The sequence below is a fragment of the Papilio polytes genome, unplaced genomic scaffold, assembly GCF_000836215.1.
Source record: "Papilio polytes unplaced genomic scaffold, Ppol_1.0 DF824102.1, whole genome shotgun sequence".
Lineage (NCBI taxonomy): Eukaryota > Metazoa > Arthropoda > Insecta > Lepidoptera > Papilionidae > Papilio > Papilio polytes.
In genome coordinates this window covers 4,719,775-4,742,991 of record NW_013525102.1, presented here as the reverse complement: position 1 = coordinate 4,742,991, position 23,217 = coordinate 4,719,775, and the positions used below count along the sequence as shown (strand labels likewise).

The 23,217-nt window shown below is 36.3% G+C and overlaps 4 protein-coding genes across 4 annotated transcripts; 1 reads left to right on the top strand and 3 right to left on the bottom strand.

Annotated features, from left to right (window-relative positions):
- Positions 1 to 2,867: 2,867 nt before the first annotated feature.
- Positions 2,868 to 4,236, bottom strand: LOC106099564. Its single transcript, XM_013278132.1, has 4 exons — positions 4,172 to 4,236; positions 3,932 to 4,092; positions 3,521 to 3,809; positions 2,868 to 3,398 (listed from the first exon to the last, which is right to left on the bottom strand). Exons 2-4 carry the CDS (start codon positions 3,932 to 3,934, stop codon positions 3,235 to 3,237), a joined length of 456 nt encoding a protein of 151 aa, XP_013133586.1. The 5' UTR covers positions 3,935 to 4,092; positions 4,172 to 4,236; the 3' UTR covers positions 2,868 to 3,234.
- A 120-nt stretch (positions 4,237 to 4,356) lies between these two features.
- Positions 4,357 to 11,224, bottom strand: LOC106099925 (protein crumbs). Its single transcript, XM_013278617.1, has 17 exons — positions 11,043 to 11,224; positions 9,915 to 10,063; positions 9,432 to 9,659; positions 9,228 to 9,341; positions 8,979 to 9,147; positions 7,987 to 8,893; positions 7,582 to 7,895; positions 7,308 to 7,497; positions 6,940 to 7,091; positions 6,732 to 6,868; positions 6,216 to 6,467; positions 5,940 to 6,119; positions 5,647 to 5,857; positions 5,373 to 5,530; positions 5,062 to 5,262; positions 4,700 to 4,885; positions 4,357 to 4,592 (listed from the first exon to the last, which is right to left on the bottom strand). The coding sequence occupies exons 1-17, from the start codon at positions 11,171 to 11,173 to the stop codon at positions 4,429 to 4,431; spliced, it is 3,843 nt and encodes a 1,280-aa protein (XP_013134071.1). The 5' UTR covers positions 11,174 to 11,224; the 3' UTR covers positions 4,357 to 4,428.
- An 899-nt stretch (positions 11,225 to 12,123) lies between these two features.
- LOC106099869 (MKRN2 opposite strand protein) lies at positions 12,124 to 15,428 on the top strand. The gene is made up of 4 exons (XM_013278549.1): positions 12,124 to 12,450; positions 12,529 to 12,606; positions 12,712 to 12,919; positions 13,117 to 15,428. The coding sequence occupies exons 1-4, from the start codon at positions 12,326 to 12,328 to the stop codon at positions 13,348 to 13,350; spliced, it is 645 nt and encodes a 214-aa protein (XP_013134003.1). The 5' UTR covers positions 12,124 to 12,325; the 3' UTR covers positions 13,351 to 15,428.
- A 238-nt stretch (positions 15,429 to 15,666) lies between these two features.
- On the bottom strand, positions 15,667 to 20,327 carry LOC106099911 (putative defense protein Hdd11). Its single transcript, XM_013278602.1, has 5 exons — positions 20,243 to 20,327; positions 19,585 to 19,746; positions 19,081 to 19,248; positions 16,144 to 16,244; positions 15,667 to 15,851 (listed from the first exon to the last, which is right to left on the bottom strand). The coding sequence occupies exons 2-5, from the start codon at positions 19,744 to 19,746 to the stop codon at positions 15,779 to 15,781; spliced, it is 504 nt and encodes a 167-aa protein (XP_013134056.1). The 5' UTR covers positions 20,243 to 20,327; the 3' UTR covers positions 15,667 to 15,778.
- Positions 20,328 to 23,217: the final 2,890 nt, after the last annotated feature.

Sequence of the window (23,217 nt, the reverse complement as noted above, 5' to 3'; positions counted from 1 at the left end):
TGACGGGCGTTGGCGAGGGCGCCCCCCAGGGCTCTGGCCCGCATCTGACGCCAACACCGCGCGGCTCGCTCCGCGCACGCTCTCGACACCCTATCGAGCTCCAAATTAGGATAACGCGCCGCGCGGTCGCCGGCGACATGCGATTTCAGCAAAATTCTTTTTAATTTACACGGTTCTTAGTTACATGACTTTTTGTGGATCTATCAAAGATGAAATGGAATATTTTAATGAAATGTAAGATTGGAACTCTTACGACCCAATCTAACATCAGTCAGATGTATAAAGCGCAATCGCATGTCGGCGGCGGCCGCGGCCAGCGACACCCTTCACGAGTTTATGATGATGATGAGATGAATGTTTTTTCATATTACGAATTTTGTCTATTTACGTTTCCGCGCGCTCGATGTTTGCGTAGAGGCGCGTTATAATTTTATATTTAATTAGTTAATAAATCTAAATATTGACAATGTATCCTCAATTGTATTTCTATATGTATGGATGGGAACAGAATTTTATTGCTATTAATTCATTTTTCAATGTTGACAGCTAATAATTTTATTTTGTACAAATTATTCTTCCGTTTTGCACCATATTGTGAAGTACCTTAAATGTTATTTATATTGTATATAATAAGTAGTCAATTGCATCAGAGATGGGGTAAATGGCACGAAGTAATGCTGTCTTGCTTATTTCATGTAAATTAATTTTGAATAAAGATATGTATTGTGTGAGATCTCCGCTTCACACTTCTAAAGCCATTGATGCGTAAACGCGAACTCGATTATATTTTATGAGTTATGTTACATTTACCGTCTCCAGTTGTAATTACTCTATATATCTAGTCTATTCTATGAATTGTTTCGTTTTGCAATATATTATATCCGATGGGAATTGTGATGTGCTTCGTATCCGACTAAATGTATTTATATTTTTAATAATACGTGTACTTCCAATCTCAATCCTTGGCTCCGTATGTCTCTCATACATTTGATATTTTTATAATGAAATTTTCAATTAGTCTGTTGCATGTTTTTATCACGTTTATTAAGTGTAGCGAGTTAGCGACCATGGTGCTCTATTATTAGTGTTCTGTTGAGAGGGTCGTGGCCCCTCGCTCCGCAACGAGTTTCCAGTGTGTGTGCTGTGATCACTTCCTTATGCGAATGAGACTGATTTTACAAAAATATATGCTTTCTGTTTTTACTTTCCGTTTTTAATGCTTTACACCGTGTCGGCATCGCCTGTCGTAGAGAGGCAGCGCTCGCGCCACTACTGTCTACTGACCCGATCATTTATATTCCGATGTTAATTTGTAATGACGTAACGGTTCAACGTATGATCGATTATAGCTTTTTTAATCAATAGGACATGACCTTTTATTAATGAAATTATGTAATGTAGTGTAATTTGTTTATTAAATGTAGAGATTATGAATTTAATGAGATTGTTACCACCCGGCATAGAGTGCAGCCGCCGAGCCGGCAGCACCGCCCGGCCCCGGCCCCGGCCCCGGCCGCGGTCGCATCCCATTCTCGTATTTGTTATTTTATAGATTTATATAAGAATTGTTAAATGAGTTCGATTTAAATATAATTTTAAATTAAATAATTTCAAGGTAGATAAGCGAAATGTCATATATTCATTTGCTTGAGGGCGTTTAGGACGTAATGCATATGGGATATACAATTTAGATTTCGATGTTCTTAATATTTTAAAGAGTTTTATGAGGATGTGTCAGTGTCAACAATTATAGTATATGATATATAACGATATAACGATATTGTTACTACACATAGGCCTTATCGCATTCGATGTCCGCGGCGGCGCCGCGCGCGCGCCGCGTCCTGGACGCGCGTCGCAGCGCACCACTTCTAGGCTTAATTACTTCGTAAATATATAATATTTACTTCTGTGATCCGCTTGTCCTATTTTCTATATTTATGTTTATTAATGTTATTAGAAACATTCCTACGTTCTTGCTTATCGATATATTTGATGTAAAATGTAACGTTCCGTAGAGATTCACTTCGTGCCTGACATCGCAGCCGACGGCGAATGGCGGAGCCGTCGCTTAAATTGTTTAAAATGAACGATGTGCAATGAACGATTTATTTATTTATACGGCTTATTGTAATATTTATTATTTAGAATTTGTATCGATGTTGAATGTCGTGTTGTAAACAGTAAAGGACTCTATGTTCCTAAGTCTATCGTGTTGTACAATGTCGCAATAGCAAGCTGTATCGCGCTGCAGTCAAGCATTCCAACTTTATTCCACTGTAAATAGGCCTAACGTAAACTGTACGACTTAATGTGCGTTCGTGTCGCTTTTGTATGTATCGGGGAGGATGTACATACAGATGACGGGCAGGAGGAGGTCGAGCTGAGCTTTGTGTCCGGTCGCCGCGCCCGCACTTCGTGTCAACGTAAATCAGATGTAGAGCACGGGGATAACATCTCATATTGTATTTGTGTTTGAATTAGTAACGTATAACGAAATGTATATGTTTATAATATAATATTTGATGATGTTATGTATACAATTTATTAAACATGAATATATCAATAAAACTATATTTTGTGTATGATGAATTTTTATTTTATTTTTTCTAAAAACCCACAACGTTTAATCTAAAACTTTAATAGTTCGCTTAATATAAAATTTCTTAGTAGTGATACTAAAACTTGACTAGAAAACGTTTGTACCATGAGTGTTGCCTCTTAATACTAATTATACAAATCAATTATTTTCTACTTATTAACAATATTTGCTACTGTTATGTAAACACTAATAAAAAGAGAATGAAGATCGGTCACTTGACTGAGAATTTCAAAATCAAAAATGAACCCACTAAAAAGAGAAAGGAGCTGATTATAATTTTTATAATTTTTTAAATACAGGATAAAATCTATGCACAAATGAGATTAAAAATAGTCGTTAACAACGTGAAATAACTCTGTTTTAAGTGGGGCATAAACATTATCCATTCTTCATTTCTAACATTGGATTGAAATGTTGATAAAAGGGTAAGACCATTCGGTTGTACAGTTTGAGATATTTTCTTGGCATATGGAATATTCCTACGAGCACACAAAAGTGGACTCACAGGTATGAATATTTAGTATGTTACCGACAAATCGTGACTCTCGCCTGTTCGTAATTTCCCTAGCCGAATTGTAAAGAATTTATTAATTGTATCTTGCAAATACCGATATGCCGTGATATGTATAAAATTAGGTAATAGGGAAAAGTTGGCACGAGTTAACATTTTCACTGTAAAACTCTGAGTAGTCGGTGATGAAGGAATCATCACGGGTTGATATCTGATCGATGCAGCCCTTGAAGTTTTGTGGAAATATCTTTTTCACGGCTGGATTATCCTCTTCGTTTACTCCACCTGCGTACGGAAAACATTTGAGTAGTACATTGTATACGTGCGATCTACGACATGGTAGAAATGGGAGTGCAGTAGATATCTCGCCCAGGGCGCTGTCCTTAACCGGTAAAAGTTATGCTTACCTATATACAAGTCCACGTTGTTGTTCAAGTCTCTTTCACATGACTCCTCTATGAAAGCTAATCGTTTATCGACGGTCAATGTAATATTTTTCTCTCCAAACTCCAATACAATCCTGTGCCACTCCCCATCAGCTAAAAAGCCAACGCTTGGCAAAATTTTCGAAAGCATCCGTGGTCGAATCGGAAGAGATTTAACATCTTGTCGCACCACCTCAGTGACGTAGCAATGTATAGACCACACCAACTTTATGTATCCATTTTCCATAGCGATCCCGAGATAGTCAATACCCTGGTAACAAAATAATTGGTAAATAATAATTACTTCTTACATCAGTTCTCGCTAACACTAGTTATTGCTATTTGTACGTAAATAACTTATTACCTTATCTTAGTAAGTACCGTTATATTTACCATATCGATCCACAGCAGCAGTCCGCCGGGCTCCGCGGTGGTGAAGTTGAGTGCGAGGCGCGCAGCGGCGGGCGCCAGGCGCTGCTCGCGCGCCCGCGCCTGCCGCGGCTGCACCCGCAGCAACGAATCGCCGTCGAATTGCGGGATCGTTATATTAATCTCTGCATAAGAACACTTCAGTAAAAATATCTATAACATTACGAATAAAAAAAATTGAATACTGAAAATAATGTAAGGTACGTGTCTGGCAGTGTTCCCCGGCGCGGCCCGCGGCGCACACGCAGCGATGGCGGCGGCAGCGGCCGTGCGGCGCGCGGCACCGCGCAGGCTCGCACGCCGCGCGCCGGCAGCGCCCGCCCGCGCACGCCGCGCCGCCGCACGCACCCACGTTGCGACCATCTGAAGAGGGTAAACTTTACGTCGACTACCAATCATTCCGATTATATAAAAATTTGGGAAACCGGCGACTGAAATGAAAACATGTAACTAAAACATTTTTATTGAACGTTGTGAGAGTTCCTGATAGACCCACCTCGTATGTTTTGCTGGTCGAGCGGCAGGAGAACATTGTTAACGTGCAGATTTCGTATGCAGCCCGAATACGACTCCGGAGGTCCGGACATCGCGTCGAACGGCACCGTTGATAAATCTTGCGCACCACCTGCGTTATTGGGTCATTCCCAAACTGTTATTCGGACTTGCACAATTGAGTCAAAGTTAGACTTGAAGGGCTTTTTATTAGGTTTACATTTAAAATGAGAGCGTTACCTATAAAGATGTCAGCGTCGCTGGCGGTGTGCGGGTAGGCGTGCGCCAGCATGGGCTCTGTGGCGAGCGCGCCGTCCAGCCACACGTAGAGGCGCGCGGCGTAGCGGCCCGCGCGCACGCGCTGCCAGCGCCGCAGCGCGCACACCGCGCCGCTGCGCACCAGCGACGTCACACCGGACAGCCGGTCTGCAACAAACACATACAAAAACAATAAATAAAACCAATGAATTGCAAGATCTAAAGTAAAAAGATAATCTTCGTCCCGAAATTTGCCACTCGAGGGGATGAGTCATGGACATTTCTTGAAAACGCTCATACAAATCTGTATTTCTAAGCAAATGGACCGTATTTTTTTATCTCACCCGTCCACCGGTACTCCAGTAAACCACCTTGCAATGACAGCGTTGTGTAGAAGTGAGGCGTTTGTACAAGTATGAGCAGGCCACGCTCTTTGTCCGGCCTGATCTCCGCTTCCAGAGACAAACTGACGCTGGACAGCGACCGCGGCTCCAGTCGCAGGTACGATCTCACACCGCTTAGCATTACATCTATTGGAATCATATCTGAAAATAAAAGAAACAATCAATACAAAGTATCATGTACTCAGATGATGAACGTTAACGGAAAATCATATCAACCGACCTGGTAAGTAAGAATGTAAAAGTATATAGACCTTGTTCGCAGTTGTCACCGGTCTTGCCGTAGGGGCAGTCGCAGTGCGCCAGCCCGTCGCCGCCCAGCACGCAGCGGCCGCGGCAGCGCGAGCGCGGCCCGCACGCCGGCTGCCGGCCAGCGCACGTCGGCCCGAACCAACCCTCGTTACAGATGCATCTGCATGTATGAAGGTTATACGTAGCTTTAAAAACAGATTTCTTTGTATCACATTGGCTTATTGCAACAAAGTCAACAAAACTTTTATTAGGTCCTTCCTCCAATTTCTAACCCACCCATAAGTAGCAGGTGAGTGTATGCAGAGTCCCCGCGGCGCATTGCAGGAGCTGGCGGTGCACTGCGCCACGCCGCACTGGCCCACGCCGCGGCCCGCCGCCGCGCGCCCGCCCGCCGCCTGCCCGCCCACGTCCCACACGCAGCCGCGCCAGCCGCCGTGCAGCGGCAGGTCGTGTGGCAACTCCGCGAAATTCAATGACGGATGACCACCTGAGCATCATAAAAAGGAAATCAAACACTTTCAGGCTAGGTTTTCTTTAGGAGGCGTCTGTACCCTTAGTGTCGGTCTTACCTATGTACAAATAGGGCAGCAGGGTCATCTTGTCGTGCTGCGGCGGGGCGGGCGCGTTGCCGGAGACGTTGTGGCGGCCGTCCACGCTGAGGCCGGCGCTGCGCCCGCGCCGCCACACGCGCACCGCGTGCCCGCCGCGCCGCACGCCCACCGCGCGCGACGTAAACACGCGACGAGGACCTGACAGAACGATGCCAGACAATCTACCTGCTAGTCGAGATAGTTCTATCTATTCTTAAAACGAATAGCTTTGAAACGATTCTTAATGTTTGTTACCGCTGCCCATATTCCAGGTGAGCATGAGATAGCCCTTGACGAAGGTGAGTGCGAGGTGGTGCGAGCGCGGGCCGTGGCGGCCGCTCTGGCCGACGAAGGCGAGCAACGCGATCTGGTCCATGTCCGCAGTGTGGAAGCGAAGCCGCAGCTCGAAGCGCTCGGAGCTCAGCGCCGCCGCCGACAGCGGGTACACCAGGTACGCCGACACGCCGCTCGCTATCGGCGCCAGGGACGGCCGAGTTATCTCAACATCTGACGAACAAAGAATAAATATGCATTAATCCCACCATCACAATGCGGAGAATATGTAAAGTATCTCGTACTTACTATGTTAAAAGTAAAATAAGGGACGTCATTAATACAGGGAATCAACCCAGTAAAGGACCCAAGGATATATAATTGAACAAAATACCGAATTAAATAATTAAAAGGGAAAAAAGATGTGTTTATTCAGACTCTATTTGACATCAGCGAAAGACTATGATACAATTTTACTTTGGTGAAGAGTTATCTTACTATATTCACAGAAGATGCCGTGTTTTCCATAGGGACAGAGGCAGAGGAAACCGCTCCCGGGATACCTGACGCAGCTGCCGCCTGATTCACATGGGTTGTGTTCACAGATCGACTGCTTGCAGTTCTCGCCCATCCACCTACCGACAAATTACAAGTAGTTAGTTACATTAATTGAGAATTAAATAAAATTGTAACATAGCAGTCTTACCCATTAGTACACGAGCAGGTGTAGCCCTCACCGCTGTCATTGCAAGTCCCGCCATTGAGACAAGGCCCAGACAAGCAGGACAGAGATGAACATTCTGTTACTTCGCCAGCATTAAATGCTTCGCCGAATATTTCCCGACTCTTGTTATTTATCTTTATAAAACAGATAATGTGTACATTAGTCAACAGTCCAAGCCACTTTTAAGAATGCATATCTTGCCTATGTTTATAAATTACGTTTCTCATCCAAAACAACATTAATCAGACATGTGTCTGATTTCTTTGAATTTAAATTCATTTTTATTTTCTAAACAATCATGTACAAAAATGCATTGCATATATCTTATTATAATCAAATTTTACATTTACCTTCAAATCTTTAATGCATCCAATAAAAGGTTTGTTGTCGGTATAATTACTGTCAGGCATATTACCGAAATACAGCATGATATTAGGATCGACTGTACTTATGTTAGCTATCTGTCCGCCGCTCATCGCGACTGTATCATTTAAATGCAGAGTTGCATTACATTGTTGCTGATTTAAATATAAATCTAATCTGTAAACAAAGAAATTAGAAGACGTTTAATTTTAAAAGTTAATTTAAAAAAAAAAACTATAACTCATATTTGTTTTATTTTACCTTGTTTCTATTTTCATTGGATACCCTTTGTTGACGTAAGTTTTCAGTTCACTTAATAGCATTGTTTGGTACCCACAAGAAAATTTAAACTTTAATAATCCTGAATTTAAAAATAATTCCATATATGCTCCTCTAGCTATATCTACGTGCATTACGTGCCCATCGGTGATTAATGTTTTTGCACTAAATTCAATACTGATCGATGTGGTGTTGCTTAAACGATGTACTATGTATGAATTCCCTCCGAAAGCCGCAGTTGTTATACTTAATTTCACTTCACAGAATCTTCCTCCATAGTTGAATAAGCAATGACACTTGAAATAACATAAATCGATTGAGAATTGTTTTACAATCAGAAATTATTACACCAGAAGTTTTATAAAAGCTGTGTAAATCCTTACTTACTCTAATACCGTGTATAGTGTTGGCGCAGCTGCCGCGGTTGTTGCAGACGGCGTCGGTGCAATCCGACTGTACAGTTGTGTAGACGTGAGTTGTTTTATCAAATAATGTTGTAGTTTCAACAGATTCACTTGTATACGTCGGAGAGGCATCCGTTAATGAATATTCTGTAGGGATGTCTGTGAACATTTTTTCTGTTGTATCTAGTTTGTGGTCCGGAACTGTTGTTGGAGTTGTTACATCTTCGATAGTTGATTTGGAAGAAATTGCGGTAGTTACTTCAGTTGTTTGATTTTGGGATTCAATTGTTACTTTTGTAGGGTGAGTAACCGGTACTGATGTTGTTTGATTGTTTAACAACGTCGTTTCCAATTCACTTGACGTTGTCATAGTAGTTAGTTCAGTTGCTTTATCGCATGTCTCTTTACACGTACTTTCCGTTTTAGAATCTTCAGAACTGATAGTTTTTTGTGTTTGTGGTTCTAATGTAAAAAAAACAGTTGTACTAGGCGTTGTTGTTTCTTCAATTTCAGATGTACTTGAATACGATATGGTTGTAGTTTCTTGTTTGTTTGTTTTTTCACCTACTGTATGCGATGTGATTTCTGTGGTTGATGAAAAATCGACCATAGCTGATGTAGTCCAAGGTTCACTTTGAGATGTCAAATCATAAGACGATGTATTGTTGTAAGTTATCGATGGAATTGTTGAAACAATTTCTGTCGTTTTCTCAGCAATTGTAGTAAGCAACGTTGTGGTAGTGTTGTATAATGGTATAGGACTAACGTATTCACAATCAATATGATCGTCACTTATAATCAAGCATTCGCATAATGTTCCAGTAAGATTCGGTGGACAAGAACAGGTAAAATTATCAACTCCATCTATACAAGTGCCACCGTTCATACATCTGAAAGTTAATTAAAGACAAATTAAAACTACTCCTCATATAGAAGAATCGCAGTAACTTTGTTGGTACAATAAATGATAGTTACCTTGGTCCCAGTAGACATTCGTCGTACTGCAGTTCACACCTTTCACCGTGATAGTCAGGAACACAATAACATACTCTGGCGCCTTCTTCGACAACACACAATGCATCGTTACTGCAAGAATTTTCATCACAGAACTCTATCTGAACTTCGCAACTTTTACCTGTGAAACCTGAAAGTATCAAAGAGTTTAGTAAACTTTAAAGGCAATTTTATTAACATAAAGTCTATAATCCCATGAACGTTACTTACCATAAGCGCATGCACACATGTAATCCGCGTGGATATCAATACACATTCCTCCATTTTGACAAGGATTGGATTCACATTCGTCTATTTGATCTTCACAGAACTTCCCCGCCCAGCCTGTACATAAAAGCAGTTATAAATATCATAATCTCGGCACGGTTAGACCGCATTAGTAACTGGAAATTGACATTAGTGTATGGTACTCGCCTGGTGAGCATTTACAGTAGAACTTGTACCCAGGGCCTTCGACACACTGTCCGCCGTTGTGGCAACGCACCTCGTCGCCGTCGCACACCGCCGCGTCCACCTCGCAGTGGTCGCCGGAGAAGCCAGGCACGCAGTGGCAGACATACTCGTTCGTCATATCGATGCATGTGCCATTGTTCAGGCACGGATTCGATTCACACTCGTTGAAATTCGTCTCACAATTATCACCTTGATTAGGGGAAAAGGATAGAACATTTCAAACTAAGTGTTCTTTCGACTGAGATGGGTATTTTTTTGGAAAGATGTGGTATGTTTGTAAGATACGGGTTTCTTACCACAATTGAATTGTTTTAGCTCCCGATATCCAGAGTAGTTTGTCGACAGAAAACAGCTAGTGTGGACTTTAGTGAAAACAAGGACAATAATAGTAGTGGTCGCCGTATCAGGAGAAAAGTAGACTGATATGGCTTTTTATATAGTTACCAATGAATCCTTCAGGACATGTGCAGTTGTAGGATGCGATGCCGTCGAGACAGGTGCCTCCGTGCTGGCAGGGACCCGACCAGCACTCATCCCAGTTAGTCTGGCAGTGGACGCCAGTGTACCCGTCTATACAGTAGCACATATACGTGCTGAAACATGACATTAGAACATAACTTCGATGCGTTATCAGAATTATGATTAGTGAATTAAAAAAATAGGGGTCATTTCTAGTTCTATAACGTTTTGTACCTATAAGTAACGATATTGTGTACAACTGCTATCAGAAACTTTGTTAAGGCTGAAATTATTTTTAATTTTATGCACCACATTACGTGAAAGATTATTTCAAATATGACTTTTCTAAATGATGGTAACACTAGGTAAGCCATTGTATTGATATCCGGATAATCCTATATTAAGTTACACCAAAGTTGTTCTAAAGTTACATCGCTTGCACTATCTCGGATTCCTTGGTTACAAACCGAGGTATTAAATTGTATACGTGTTAACACCCCTCAAATATAGATTATCCACTTAAAGTAGTTTGTCACTATTAGACAAACAAATGTAGTTAACTAAATAAATTATATATTTCAGAATTCCCATTTATTAAACATTAAAAACCTACTAAGAACTCTATTTACATACTCTCCACCTGGATATTGGATTTACGTAAAGGTTGTCAGCGACATAATTTTATCGAAAATTTTTTAAATCAATATAATACTTGGCATTTATAAATTAAGATTAGTTACAAAACACTGGCCGTAGTCGTACTAGAAAATAAAGATCAGGTAAAGAAAAATCTCATTATTTAATAAAAAAAAAACTCTTTACAAAATAACTTGATTTAGGTTTAAGTCAATTTAAAGTTGCTTTACTCGTAAGTGTATTGCTGAGACGACGACCTACTTACGCGAATAGGGCGCCATAACCCTTGTAATTTATGGTATTTTGTGGGAAATCCTGCCCCTTTCATACAATTATTTGTTAAAATATTTCGTGTGACAAGTAGGTACTTAATAAAAATATTATTTTCCATAGTCCTTTTGTCTTTAATTTTCTTTTGTTTTATTAAATGTATTTTGTTCAAAAATTTATGTTACTATTACATACAAAAATAATTACCTGTTGAGATCATCAATGCAAATGCCATGCAGACACGGGTTGCTGAGGCAAGCTATGCCCGCTGACACCACAGGTATGAGTGCTAGTGTCCAAAACAATGCTCGAAACTCTAATTCGTTCTTCGAAAACATTATGGCATAATTGAACTAAGACTTATTTAATAAGACATTACTTCCTTAGTCTATTTATATACCTAATTACACTTTAGTCTAATCGAATTTGAAATAATCTATTTCAAAATTAATACTTTTCATTATTCCAACAATTTAACTTTATAAAAATAGTGAATAAGGCTCTACGGTAAGCCACACGATGTGTCCAAAACTCGACACAAGTATAAACTAGGTCTCACGGTCGAGGTGTGGTTACCTCGATTTTTATCAATTCAATCGTTGCTATGGCAACCCGTAAACACACAATACACACCGACACACAATTTATTGACCAAATCCTAATGTCCAGAGCATTCATTGAACTCTTTGAAAGCAATATTGAGAACTTAATTATTGCTTGTGAATATGATGATGTAAAAAAATGGTTTTTACTTATAAAGGATTTAAAATTCTACAATTCTGATAAAGCATTATACAACTTATTTCAATATTTTTCATGTGTAGATAAAAAGTTGTACATACCTAAAAATATAACACATACATATAGCTATGTTGGTATTTTAATCATCGTTTCGTTTTACCGAATATGTAAATTTCAAATTCTCCCGCCATTTCAGTCATAATTTCATTGTTTCTTGGCATCCAATCACAAGACAGTTGCCTCAATGTAACCAATCAACGCGATTTAAACTTGATCATATGTTGCCAAATGTCATGTCAAATGCAACTTGACAGGTGCGTTCGAAAGCAATTCACAAAGTAACTTCTTTTGTCAAATATGAGAAATTTTAGAATATCTCAAACATAATGAAGTATTTGAGTCAAAGTACATCAAATAACAAAAGAGTGGTTAAAAAAGTACGAGGAACTAAATTATTAGTGTAACGTACGCATTGATAAAATCAATATGTTATGTGAAAATTCCATTTTAGTTTGTATTATGAACGTTATTTGAAGAGTCCTGCCAAACGAGTTAAGACGGTGCAATTAGAATGTAGAATTGTAGAACAATAGTATTGTTAGCGAGTGTTAGTTCCAGTATATTGTCGATTATTCAGTCATAATCCTAAAATATTTATTGCTATAGTGGACCTGAATAAACTTAGATTAATTTTCTCCATCATTTTTTACGTGTTTAATTGATAATATTGTTTTATTTTGTGTGTTAACATGGATCCGGGTATCCTTTGTTTCCACCATTGTGATCACAAAGTTTTTTGTACAATTATTCCTGAACAATGCCCAGTTTGCAAACAAAAACTTGATCGGTACGACTACAAGCTTTTACCGTTCCGGTAAGTCGTTTTTCGTTAAGTAAAGACAATATTATTGACGTAGAAAGTGTGTTGCTATGCGCCCTATTTTCATTTCAGAGTTCCTTATCCGTTTGTAAAAGCATCTCAACATCCAAGGGCGATAGTAATGAAGCCTACTCAAGGTGATTTTCTTAAGTAAGTATCGATTTCTTTCTTAAAAGTAGGCATTTATGTTGATACTTGTGTGTTGAGTCATTTCCTTTTGGTCATAATTGCTTACGATAAACTGAAACATTTCAGTGACTATTACAACTCGCAAGACTTGCACATTGGGGTCACTAACTCTCAAGGGTGTGTCATTGAGTTCAATGAGGAGGGCATTTGGGGTGTTGACCCTGTGACAAAGAAATGGAGTAACTGTGACAACAGCGCGCACTGGGATCAGTGTCTGATGCTGGAACAATTTGACGAATTGTGGAATGAAATATGGGACAGTGTGCTCTTAAAGGTGGGTAATTTTATAAATTATTGACCAATACTAGACATGAATTTTAAATTACTGTTTAAAGTTTTTTTAGCACAGATAAGTAATATAAAACATGAAGTGAAGTGAATTTCTTTTTAAAATTGTTGTAGGAAAAATCTGTTGTAATTGCTTTTAATTCATTAGTTGGTAAGTCTCAAGTTTCAATGTATATTTTTCAGATAAGCTCCAGTCCTCTTTGGGAAGCACATAGATATAATGAAGAGAGACATAATTGTTTTACATTTGTGCTGGCATTCTTAAGAGCTCTGGAATGTGGTGAACTTTCAGAAAAGGCTCAAGATCCGAAACTTTTCTGTAAACAGTATGTTGTTCCAAGAACTTCAGCTGCGGGGAAATATATCTCCCTGTACAGGCAACTTAAGCGACAAAGTTACTTCATACAAAGCCAATGATAACTTCAGAACTTATAATTTATTATATATTTATTTTATTCAGGTGTGTCTGTGATGTTAATGTTAAAAAATCGAATTGAAATGCATTTATTTCCAACCAAATGATTTCTAAGTTTAGTTTGGATTATAATGTAATGTTAAATGGCTTTTTATGTTTATTTCCTTGCCAAAATATATTTATAATTAGTATTCATAAAAGTCAGTATTATTTATATTTACTAAATAGCACTTTTATATGCTGTCACTTAAAAATATTGCTCCAATAAACTAAGTAAAATAATTTGCCAGAAAAAACACTGAAACAGTTACAGACGAATTTTTTTTGTAATTATTAAAAATGTAGATTAAACATACATTCAATATTTTTATGATTTTTAAGACTAAGATGGTTAATTGAAACATATCCTAGCTATCACCTTGCCAATTCTAGATGCTTGCACAAAATTCATATAATGCCATTAGTAATATTCTTTGTGCATGTTTTTATCAGAATTAATATATTCGTAATATGACATTGTTTATAGCAATATCAGCACATCTACTATAGCTGCTATCATTGCATCATGATGTTTGTCTTTTTAAGTAAAATATATCGTTATTCGTTCCAGTGCTCATGTATATATTCGGAAGTTTGGATGGATCTTATTTTGTCTCGATTTATTTTATTAACGGCTTGTCCCTCCAAAATGTTAATTGTCTGATAAGAATCTTACTTGTAAAATTTGTGATGGAAATATCAGATTTTGTTATTTGACAGTGAGAGAGAGAATTTGATTGAGAGGAGACCGTTTAAATTTTCTTTGTCTTCCTAATGTTCATGAGCAGATATTAATTCTTTGAATATTAGCTTGGTCCTTTGATTCAATGTTAGTTGGAAGTAATGAGTCACATTACACGGTAATTGTATCAATTGAGCAATTCCTTGTAATGTTGCAGTTTATACACACTGTATTGCCGACGGACTTAATTATTAAAGTATGAGTTATCTGTCTTTTTAACTTTGAAAATAGACTTAATGTCCATTAAAGTAAGATGAGTAAAGCTTAAAAAGAATAAATGTATATCTTTCATAACACTAAGAGCCCAATTAATAATAATTAATAATTCTGATAAAAACATAGCATGAAAACCATAATTAATAATTTCTGTCTTCTATCACTATCTTTTTTGACTATAAAAGGAATTGTATGATGTAGGAATAACATGTTTTTTCTATACATTTACATAGCATATGTTGCAGACCAATAAAAGACTATTGTCATCAGATTCTTGCAATAAACAATTTACTGTTTATAATACGCCTAATGAGATTGTAATCTGTCATTTTATATGTCGGTCATAAATGCTCATACTTAGGAATATATCAATTTTCGACTTCCATAGAAACTAGGTTATATATCTAATTCATATAGTACTGCCATGATAGATTAGGTTTTGTAAAATTTACACTAAAAATTAGTAAATATTGTCCACAGTTTTGTAATACATTTCATACAAGAGTATTACTATTATTGCAATATTTGTTTATTTTATATAAATTAATGATGCTTGCCGAATTATTTAGGTTTATAAAACAATAGCATTTTATTACCAAATGTCTACTGATGAATATCATACAAGATTTTTTTTATATAGAAACTTTTTTCTATCAGAATGTGTGGAGAAACTTTGTATATGACGATTTTACGCCAATGTAAACCCAAGCAAATCTCCGAAGTCATTCCGTCTCTGGTTATTTCCAAAATTACCAAGATTATATCTATGTACTTTACATGTGAAATTTATCTTTATTTTAATTAGTCAATTAATTTAACAAATTGGTTAATATATGTAATTATTTAATTCATAAGATATTTGTATGCAACAGCTTAAATAGATTTAATATTTTGGTTTAGTTTCTCGAGGCTCAAACAAACAATAGTTTTTTTCGCAATACTTAATTAAAGTAAATAAATTCTTTTAAGTAGTCGCAAGTCGGTTCCTAAACTATCCATCAATTTTGGAGCAGTTTTTGTAAGAGGATCTTCGAAACAAATTTACTAGGTGCTACATTGAAAATAAAAATAATTAAATTGAAATCAGTTGTTTCATTTCATGACTCCTTATTTTATTAATAATAATGTTATTAACATTTAATGCACGTAATGAGCGAATATTTAAACATTTTAATATGTAATTTTAACTCTGAAATTACGTCGCAAAATTATACATATTTTACCTCTGTTTTTCCTTAACAAGACGTATAGTATATTTTTATAAATGATTCGGCAAAGGAAATTAAAGATCCGAGATCTCTATCGGATGAATAAAAATGCATTTTATGTTTTTACAATTTAATTAAGAAAAAATAATAAATTTCACAGTCAAGGAGATATCACCATTTAAATACGAATTATACGTAAGTTAACATCTAAGTAGTTAGTTAACATTAGTGTGTGATGGTGACAGGAGCGGACTCCACGCCCACCCAGAACACAGCCCCATTGTACGCTATCGTGGCCCTGAAACAAACAAGTAAATATTAGGATAAACACGATTACTACGGTATTCACACAAATATTTAGACAAGTATATCTCTTCCTTTCTAACATACCTATCTTTACTAAGCTAGCTATATGTAATTGATTTTAAAATAAAGAAAACAAACACCTTGGATTCACCACGCTAGGGGGAGAACGTCGGGGAGGCAAAAGGCCGCCTAAAAAACTAGTTCATATATTCCTTTGGTTTTCTTCATCTGACCACTGTGTATCAAAATATTATCACATTTGTATTTGTGGTTTAAAACCTTACCTGAACTTAATTTCTCCGTCCAAGTCTTCGGATGGAGTCCACGTGAAGGTGGCTGTCTGTTTGTCCAAATTACCGTCGTGCTTCTTGTGGGTGATGGCGTTCTGAATAACAAACAGAGAATATTTAATCTACGTATAAAACCGTCAAGGACTTTACGTTGTTTATGTTATAAAAAAAAGTTTTGGATTAAAATTTGTTTTAAATGTGCACTTTTATAGACATATTTGCAGTAATTATGATGTATTACCTACGTTATATACCTACGTTATTACTAACATCGACAATCAATTGTTTGAAAAAACTTGAACTGCGGAGAATGTTATAGTTTCGTAAGGAATTGAGCAACTCAGCGCCACCTAACGGTCAACTTGGCCTTACAAATGCAACACCTATGTGATAAGGTTGACAAAATATTTGAACGCATTGTGCGAGTTTTATTACGAAATATATAACTATTACAAAGCCCATGTATGGCATGTAGTTAACCATAGCCATGCCTGACTTAGTGCAACAAGGTCTCAGTTGAAAGAATTACCATATAGTAGATATCCTTGCTATTCCTACTCCTACTGATTACTTGACCTGTAGTAACAACAGCATTAAAATTCAGAAAAACACAAAGTAGCTCACGTTCATATGTTATGTCATTTAATAAAGAGACTGGCAATTTTATTATCGTGTCCATTTAAGACAAAAAAAGCTTCTGTATAATTAAAACGACCGACCACAATACCAATCATGCATGTAAAGTTGTTATATCGTTTCAGGTAAATCAGAAATTCTCGTACATCAATTTTTAGTTAACTTTGTATATTGTCATTAGAGTCAAGGCTTAGTGGTAATAGGTTTATCTAACAGCTACTATGATTAAGGATCATTATTTGTATGTATTAAAGTTGCAAAAACATTATTTATATACTTACCATATATTAAATTCAGTTATTTGTGGTGTATTTTTATTAGATTGTCAATACAAAATGACCGAACGATCAGATTTAGCACTACACCTGCAATCGGTGGCTTTTTGACCTAAGTATCGAAATTGTTTTTATCTATACTTCGTATGAAAAGAATAGCTGTATTTGGTATTTAGGTAGATATGAGATTTGCAAAGCGGCGTGTGTTGCAACACTCAAGGCTGGGCTTTGCTTCGCGGAGAGGTTACATCGAAGACCCGTCAATTATTTATGATAGTACGTAGGCAGTTGGTTGCGCAAACCATTTATGTCATTTTAAATGTTTTCATTATCATGGATTTGTTTTAAGTTTACAGAAAACTTTAGTTTTATTGCTGCGTGAGTAAAAACTGTGGGATAAGTTTTATATGAGTTTATTAAAAATACAATTTTGTCAATTATGCGGATGAATTGATCTTTATAAACTAGTATTGTACAGATAAACATAAACTTGCTTTTTATTATGTGCATTGTGGCTAGAGTAGGTATTTATTTCATCGAATCATGTTAAATTATTGGTTACCTATACTAAATAGTATAGTAGTAGTCTAAATAGGCACAATTGTATTTGGTCCTTTCACTGTATAGCTGCCGTTATAGAATTTTAGTTACCAGCCGGCTAATGTTTATAAACGAATAGCCAAGTATGTAAAATATTATTCATTGCTTGTCTACGGCATTTGATATTTACGTGACCATCTTTATATAGTTTATAAAGCACTAAATAATTATACTAAATCTAGGTTAAGAACGAACAACTAAAAGTCTCTGATATGACAGGAAATAAATCAAGTTAAATGCTTACGCAGGCTAGAATCAGCTATGTACAGTCCCGCTACGACCAGTAAGTACGATAAGCTCTAGGTTACATCTTTGGTATAATCGTTTTTCCATCGTAATAAAATAGACATTTGACTTAATTTTACTTGATTAAAGTTCTCAACAGTCTAAAGTATATTAATTTATTGAACGACCTCCAATTTTTTTGTTTTAGGGTCAAATAGATACCATAACGTTATAGAACCTTGACAGATGTTTGACCTCTCTATTTAAGACATGCCTAATTCATATTACAAAGTCACATAAATACATGTTTTAATACTAAAATGTTGTAGGTTAGATACCTTTGAGTAAAGATTTTTTTCACTTCGTTTTTAAAAATAACAAATGAATTTAAGCTCAAAAAAGGCTAAAGCCGATCTTATAAAAGGACTATAAATTAGGAAGTAGCTGTACGTTTTTTGTTTATAAACAGTAACTAAATGCGTAACTTATATGCGGTAACAAAAGAGTGATAACTCCTTTGTTGTTTACGTACGGAAAAAACGATTATGCTTGATTTAAAAAAAAACAGCAAATGACACAGCGAAGGCCTTACGACAATAGATTTTTTAACACGCGGTAACAACAAATCCCCTAATTTAGCCACATTAAGTAGGTACTTGGTTCTCAGAACTTTTGAAAGTAACTTTTTTGCTTGCCATGTATCAATGACATTGGACAATGTAAAGCCTTTTTTGACAACTGGAAATAAATACCGGAAGATATTATTTAAAATAAGAAAAATTAATAACATTTCTTCCGATCCAGGGATCGTATTGAATTACCAAAACAATGTTGAAAAAAATATTCTTTAATAGTTTGAATCAAACCAATAAACACGTATGTCATGGTCAAAAAAATTAAAACAAATTTCAAAAGCTTCCCAAGGTATGAATATGAAAATAAAATACAAGGTAAACAACGCTGCCCATCGTGGAAGCCTTCTGTTATTGTTTTATGTATGAAGTACATTTTTTAACGTAGGTTTCTATTATCGAAACAATGTTTTAGAAAAAGCGGTACACACTTATACTTCATGAACTACTGATCACTGTTAGCTTTCGTATATGAAGTTCCATTTAATGTTTGAAACGATTGATTAAGTCTTTTTTAGCAGACCAAACATATTTTAAGGATGTATTAAGTAGTTGTTACTTACTCCTGGGGCTCCACAGTTGAGAAGCTGCGCGAAGGAGTCATTAGGGTCGAGGGTGAAGGTGCCCACGATGTCGTCTCCCTTACGCGCCTGCAGCAGGATGCCCCTCATCGTGTCTTTCGCGTTGTTACCAGCTATCGTGACCTCTATCGGAGTGCCGGCCCTCACCGCCTAATCACACAATTACTTCCTATACACGCTTATTACGAATGTTTAAGTTTGTGTCGACTGTTCTTAGAATAATACTTAATTGTTTTATTGTTAGGTTGTACTCATGATTATTTTTAAATACAATAGATTAGACTCTTGTGTTAAATGATATCGTGAAACGTAAAAGAAAACGTATTGGCAGATGAATATTTCATAAAATGTTTTTTTTTCACATTAAAAAAAAATATATCCCGTTATCTTTTTTCAAATAATTTTTGCAAAACATTACAGAGTATACTACTAGATAGTTATTTTTAGTAAGATAGCAATAACGTCGTTATAAAAAAAGTCTCTTACTTTAGTGCTAGTGGTAATTTTGTATGGGGGCGCCGTCTTTTGTGGGGGCACGGGATGTCTGGGGATCATGTCTTTACAGGCACTCTCCGGAGCGCCCACGGAGTAGCCATCGGCGTAGGCCAGTACAGCAATAGCCACCGCAACGTACGTGAACCAAGTCATCTGTAACATAAAGAATAATCAATTATCTATATTTTAATTAACGATTGATTATTAATTTTTTTTTCATCGAAAGTGGGTCATGGTTTCTTTTTGTATTTTAGTTCAGCGAGTCTGTTCTGTGACAAGTTACCGTATTCGGAATGATGTAACAAAAAAATCGACAAACACTTTCATCAAACTGCACGTCTGTATTACATACAAAATAAATAAACAGGAAAATTGCATAACCGACAATTAATTCTTATCAATGCATTTATTCACAATTAACAAATGTACGTTATTTCTGAGATTATCTTAAAACAAAGCTAGTTATGGATTAGAAATATAAAATGTCCCAAGGAAATGTTCTAGTGACAGTAATAACATTGAATGGTAAAAACGGAAGTAAACTGTTACATATAAACTAAATTATTAAATTAAAAAGTATTGTAAAATAATCTAAAACATTTTTTTAAAATTGTTATAATTAATTGCATTAAAAGCTATGGTTGTTTACCTTTATAAATGTTTTATACTGTAACTGCAAGGCGCAAGCGGTGTGTTCGCGGAACGAATGCAAGCGAATATCGCGACCTCGCAACTTTCAAGCTATATATTGACCGACTCTCGGCGGGGAAGGGCGGAAAACCTAAGATTAATTGGTCACAGACAAGCCGTAATATTTAACTACAAATGTGTTCAAAATTTTATTTGTTTATTTTAAATATTTTTATAAAAAAACGCACCCTAACATGATATAAATCTTCTTTAACATTTACCTCAAAACAATGTGCAAAATATTAGTAGATACACTGGCTACAAAGACAAGAATTGTGAAAAATCCTTTTAAATATTGTTATATTTTTATCAATAAATACTATAGACTGTCTATTTGCATAAATATTCTTCGACAGGCTGTAAAATCTTTGTCACATTTTTACTGGGAGGTAAAATATTAATGTGTACCCTAGTATGGATTTAAAAAGATAATTTATGAAAATTAAATTGTAAAAATAAGGATGTGTATCCTTTTATTCCTTATATCTAAGACGTTTAACATAATTACGTATTTGAAATAAAGCGCAAACTGAACCATTTTTATGATTGACTTCCATAGGGCCATGTACTGGCTATTAGCAGAGTAATTAAACCGAATAGCTATATCGATTAAATACATTAATTAATTTAACCCTTGTATTGCAGTAACCCAGACCTAGGGAATACCCGAGTATGATACGTACATGGGTCTTTCCTAGGTTATCTGCTAATCGTAGGGTTAATATGTACTGCCGGGTCACCACTACGTCGTACATCGGTACGCCAAAATACTCAAAATTTTATTGACCACCCGTTTTTGACCGACTTCCCAAAAGAAGGAGGCACTCAATTCGTCTGTATGTTTTTTAAATTCCGTACTTACGAATTCGCGGGCGACCGCTAGTATTTAAAACAACAATTCAAGTGTCAACATTTTGTTTCATAAAAGATACTTATGTTCAGTATTCGGACATCATTGGACAAATATCCATTGTAATATACTTATTACCTACAAGTTTGCCTCTTATTTACGGTGTTATTTAGCGTAGTGCTGCCCTTTCCTGGTCCAGATGTATGATATTACAGTGCTATCCAAACATTATTACGTCTCGCATTTTAAATAAGGAGCATAGGACACAATTTTAAGTACAAACGCAACGTAAAAGTAACCGCTACCCGTAGTAGGCCCACCTGACACTCGTCTAGTTTTGCGTCCTGGGCAGCTATGCGATCGGTTGTCACGAGCATCCTAAAAGTTTGAATATTTTTATGCTGCTTTGCTGTTATACACCAAAATAAAAATATACAAAGAGATGTAAGTTCAAGGATGGTCGCAAACCCGGTTTTCTTTTTCCTGAGACCTGTGTATCGTGTTACTCTATAAGTTAGGACAAAGGCATATTACCGTGGGCTTCCACCGCTGTTCATACAATATTTTTTACAATTGTTGTTGGGAAATTGTATATTTTTGCCATAATTTACATAAGTAGTATAGAATGAAAGATTAGATATCTTTCGTACATCGTTCAACCAACCAGTCTGCATTCATTACCCGTGTTTCCACTGCTTAAAGAGTTCAACATATCGCTGTCTTTGTTTTTATAATGAGAGTGAAAGAAACAACAATATGTTTATGTACGAATGGAATTGTCGTAAGAAACTGGTGCATATCACATGTCATAATAACTAAGAAAAACCCTTTGAAGGAAAACTGCTCAAGGTTCAGATGAATGTGCGAGATGCAGGAAAACAATGACGTGATTTGACAACAAAGGTTTATTCTTTCAAAGGGAATAGTCATCTCGTATTTTTGCGGTTTGCGTGTTACAATAAAACAACACAATGACAAAGGACAATAATTGTTTTTTAAATTTCGTAGACAATTTAATTTTTTTAATTAATTTAGTTTAATGCACAAGAAAGTAACAAATTCTGCCATACCAAGTCTTTACTATTTTATACAAACAGGCTATCATCATCTCATAATCTCCCCTGGCTTATCCTACTCCCGTAGGGTCGGCGCACCAGATTTTCGTCCTCCAAAGCATTCTATCATCCGTCATCTCAGTCATCACTCCCTTCTTGATCATGTCACCTTTCACGCAATCCATCCATCTCTTTCTAGGCACCTCCTCTACCGATGTACCCCTCCACATTCATAACTAACATCCTTCTTGTTACATGCGATTCATCCCTTCTCATAACATGCCATTACCACTCTAACCTTTTACTCCTTAATTTCTCAACCACTGGGGCTACTCTTAAACTTCCTCTAATATACTTATTTCGTATCTTATCCAAACAAACAGGCTATGAAAAAACTAAATATCAGTCATAGTGATCACAGGGCGAAGTTTGTGAAATTTTTTATAACAATTTATAACAATTTATAAGCTACGGCGTTGGTCCATTTAGCCATTAGGTTGTTGTTAAACTGAAATCATATCTTAGTAATTAATATGAATTAGTAGTTAATATTGTTCAAATTAGTTGAAACTTACATATATTAGATTATTATAATATGATGATACGGCATAGGATTTTGATTACCGTAATATTATCGATATTTTTGGGTTAATGGTACGTCAATAGAAAAACAAAGAAACAAGACTATGTGTACGACTATGGCAACATATGTAGCTCTTGTTGTACATTTTATAAGACCTTCCATAAGGAAATTAGTTCTCAAATAGCAATGTACAATGACTGAGAAATTATTACGATGTAGTAAATGATACGGTAATTCCCACCTTAAGGAAAATCATTTAGTAAACAAACGTAAAAGTTTCAAATATTCATGTTTCTATCATACGGGTATAGTATTTGAAAAAAATCTTAGCGGTTTTATGTGCTATCGATGTCATTAAAAACTTTTTAATAAAAAAACAAAACCGACTTCCAAACAAAATACACGAAAAACAAAACAAAATGCACTAAAAACAAAACAAAATATTC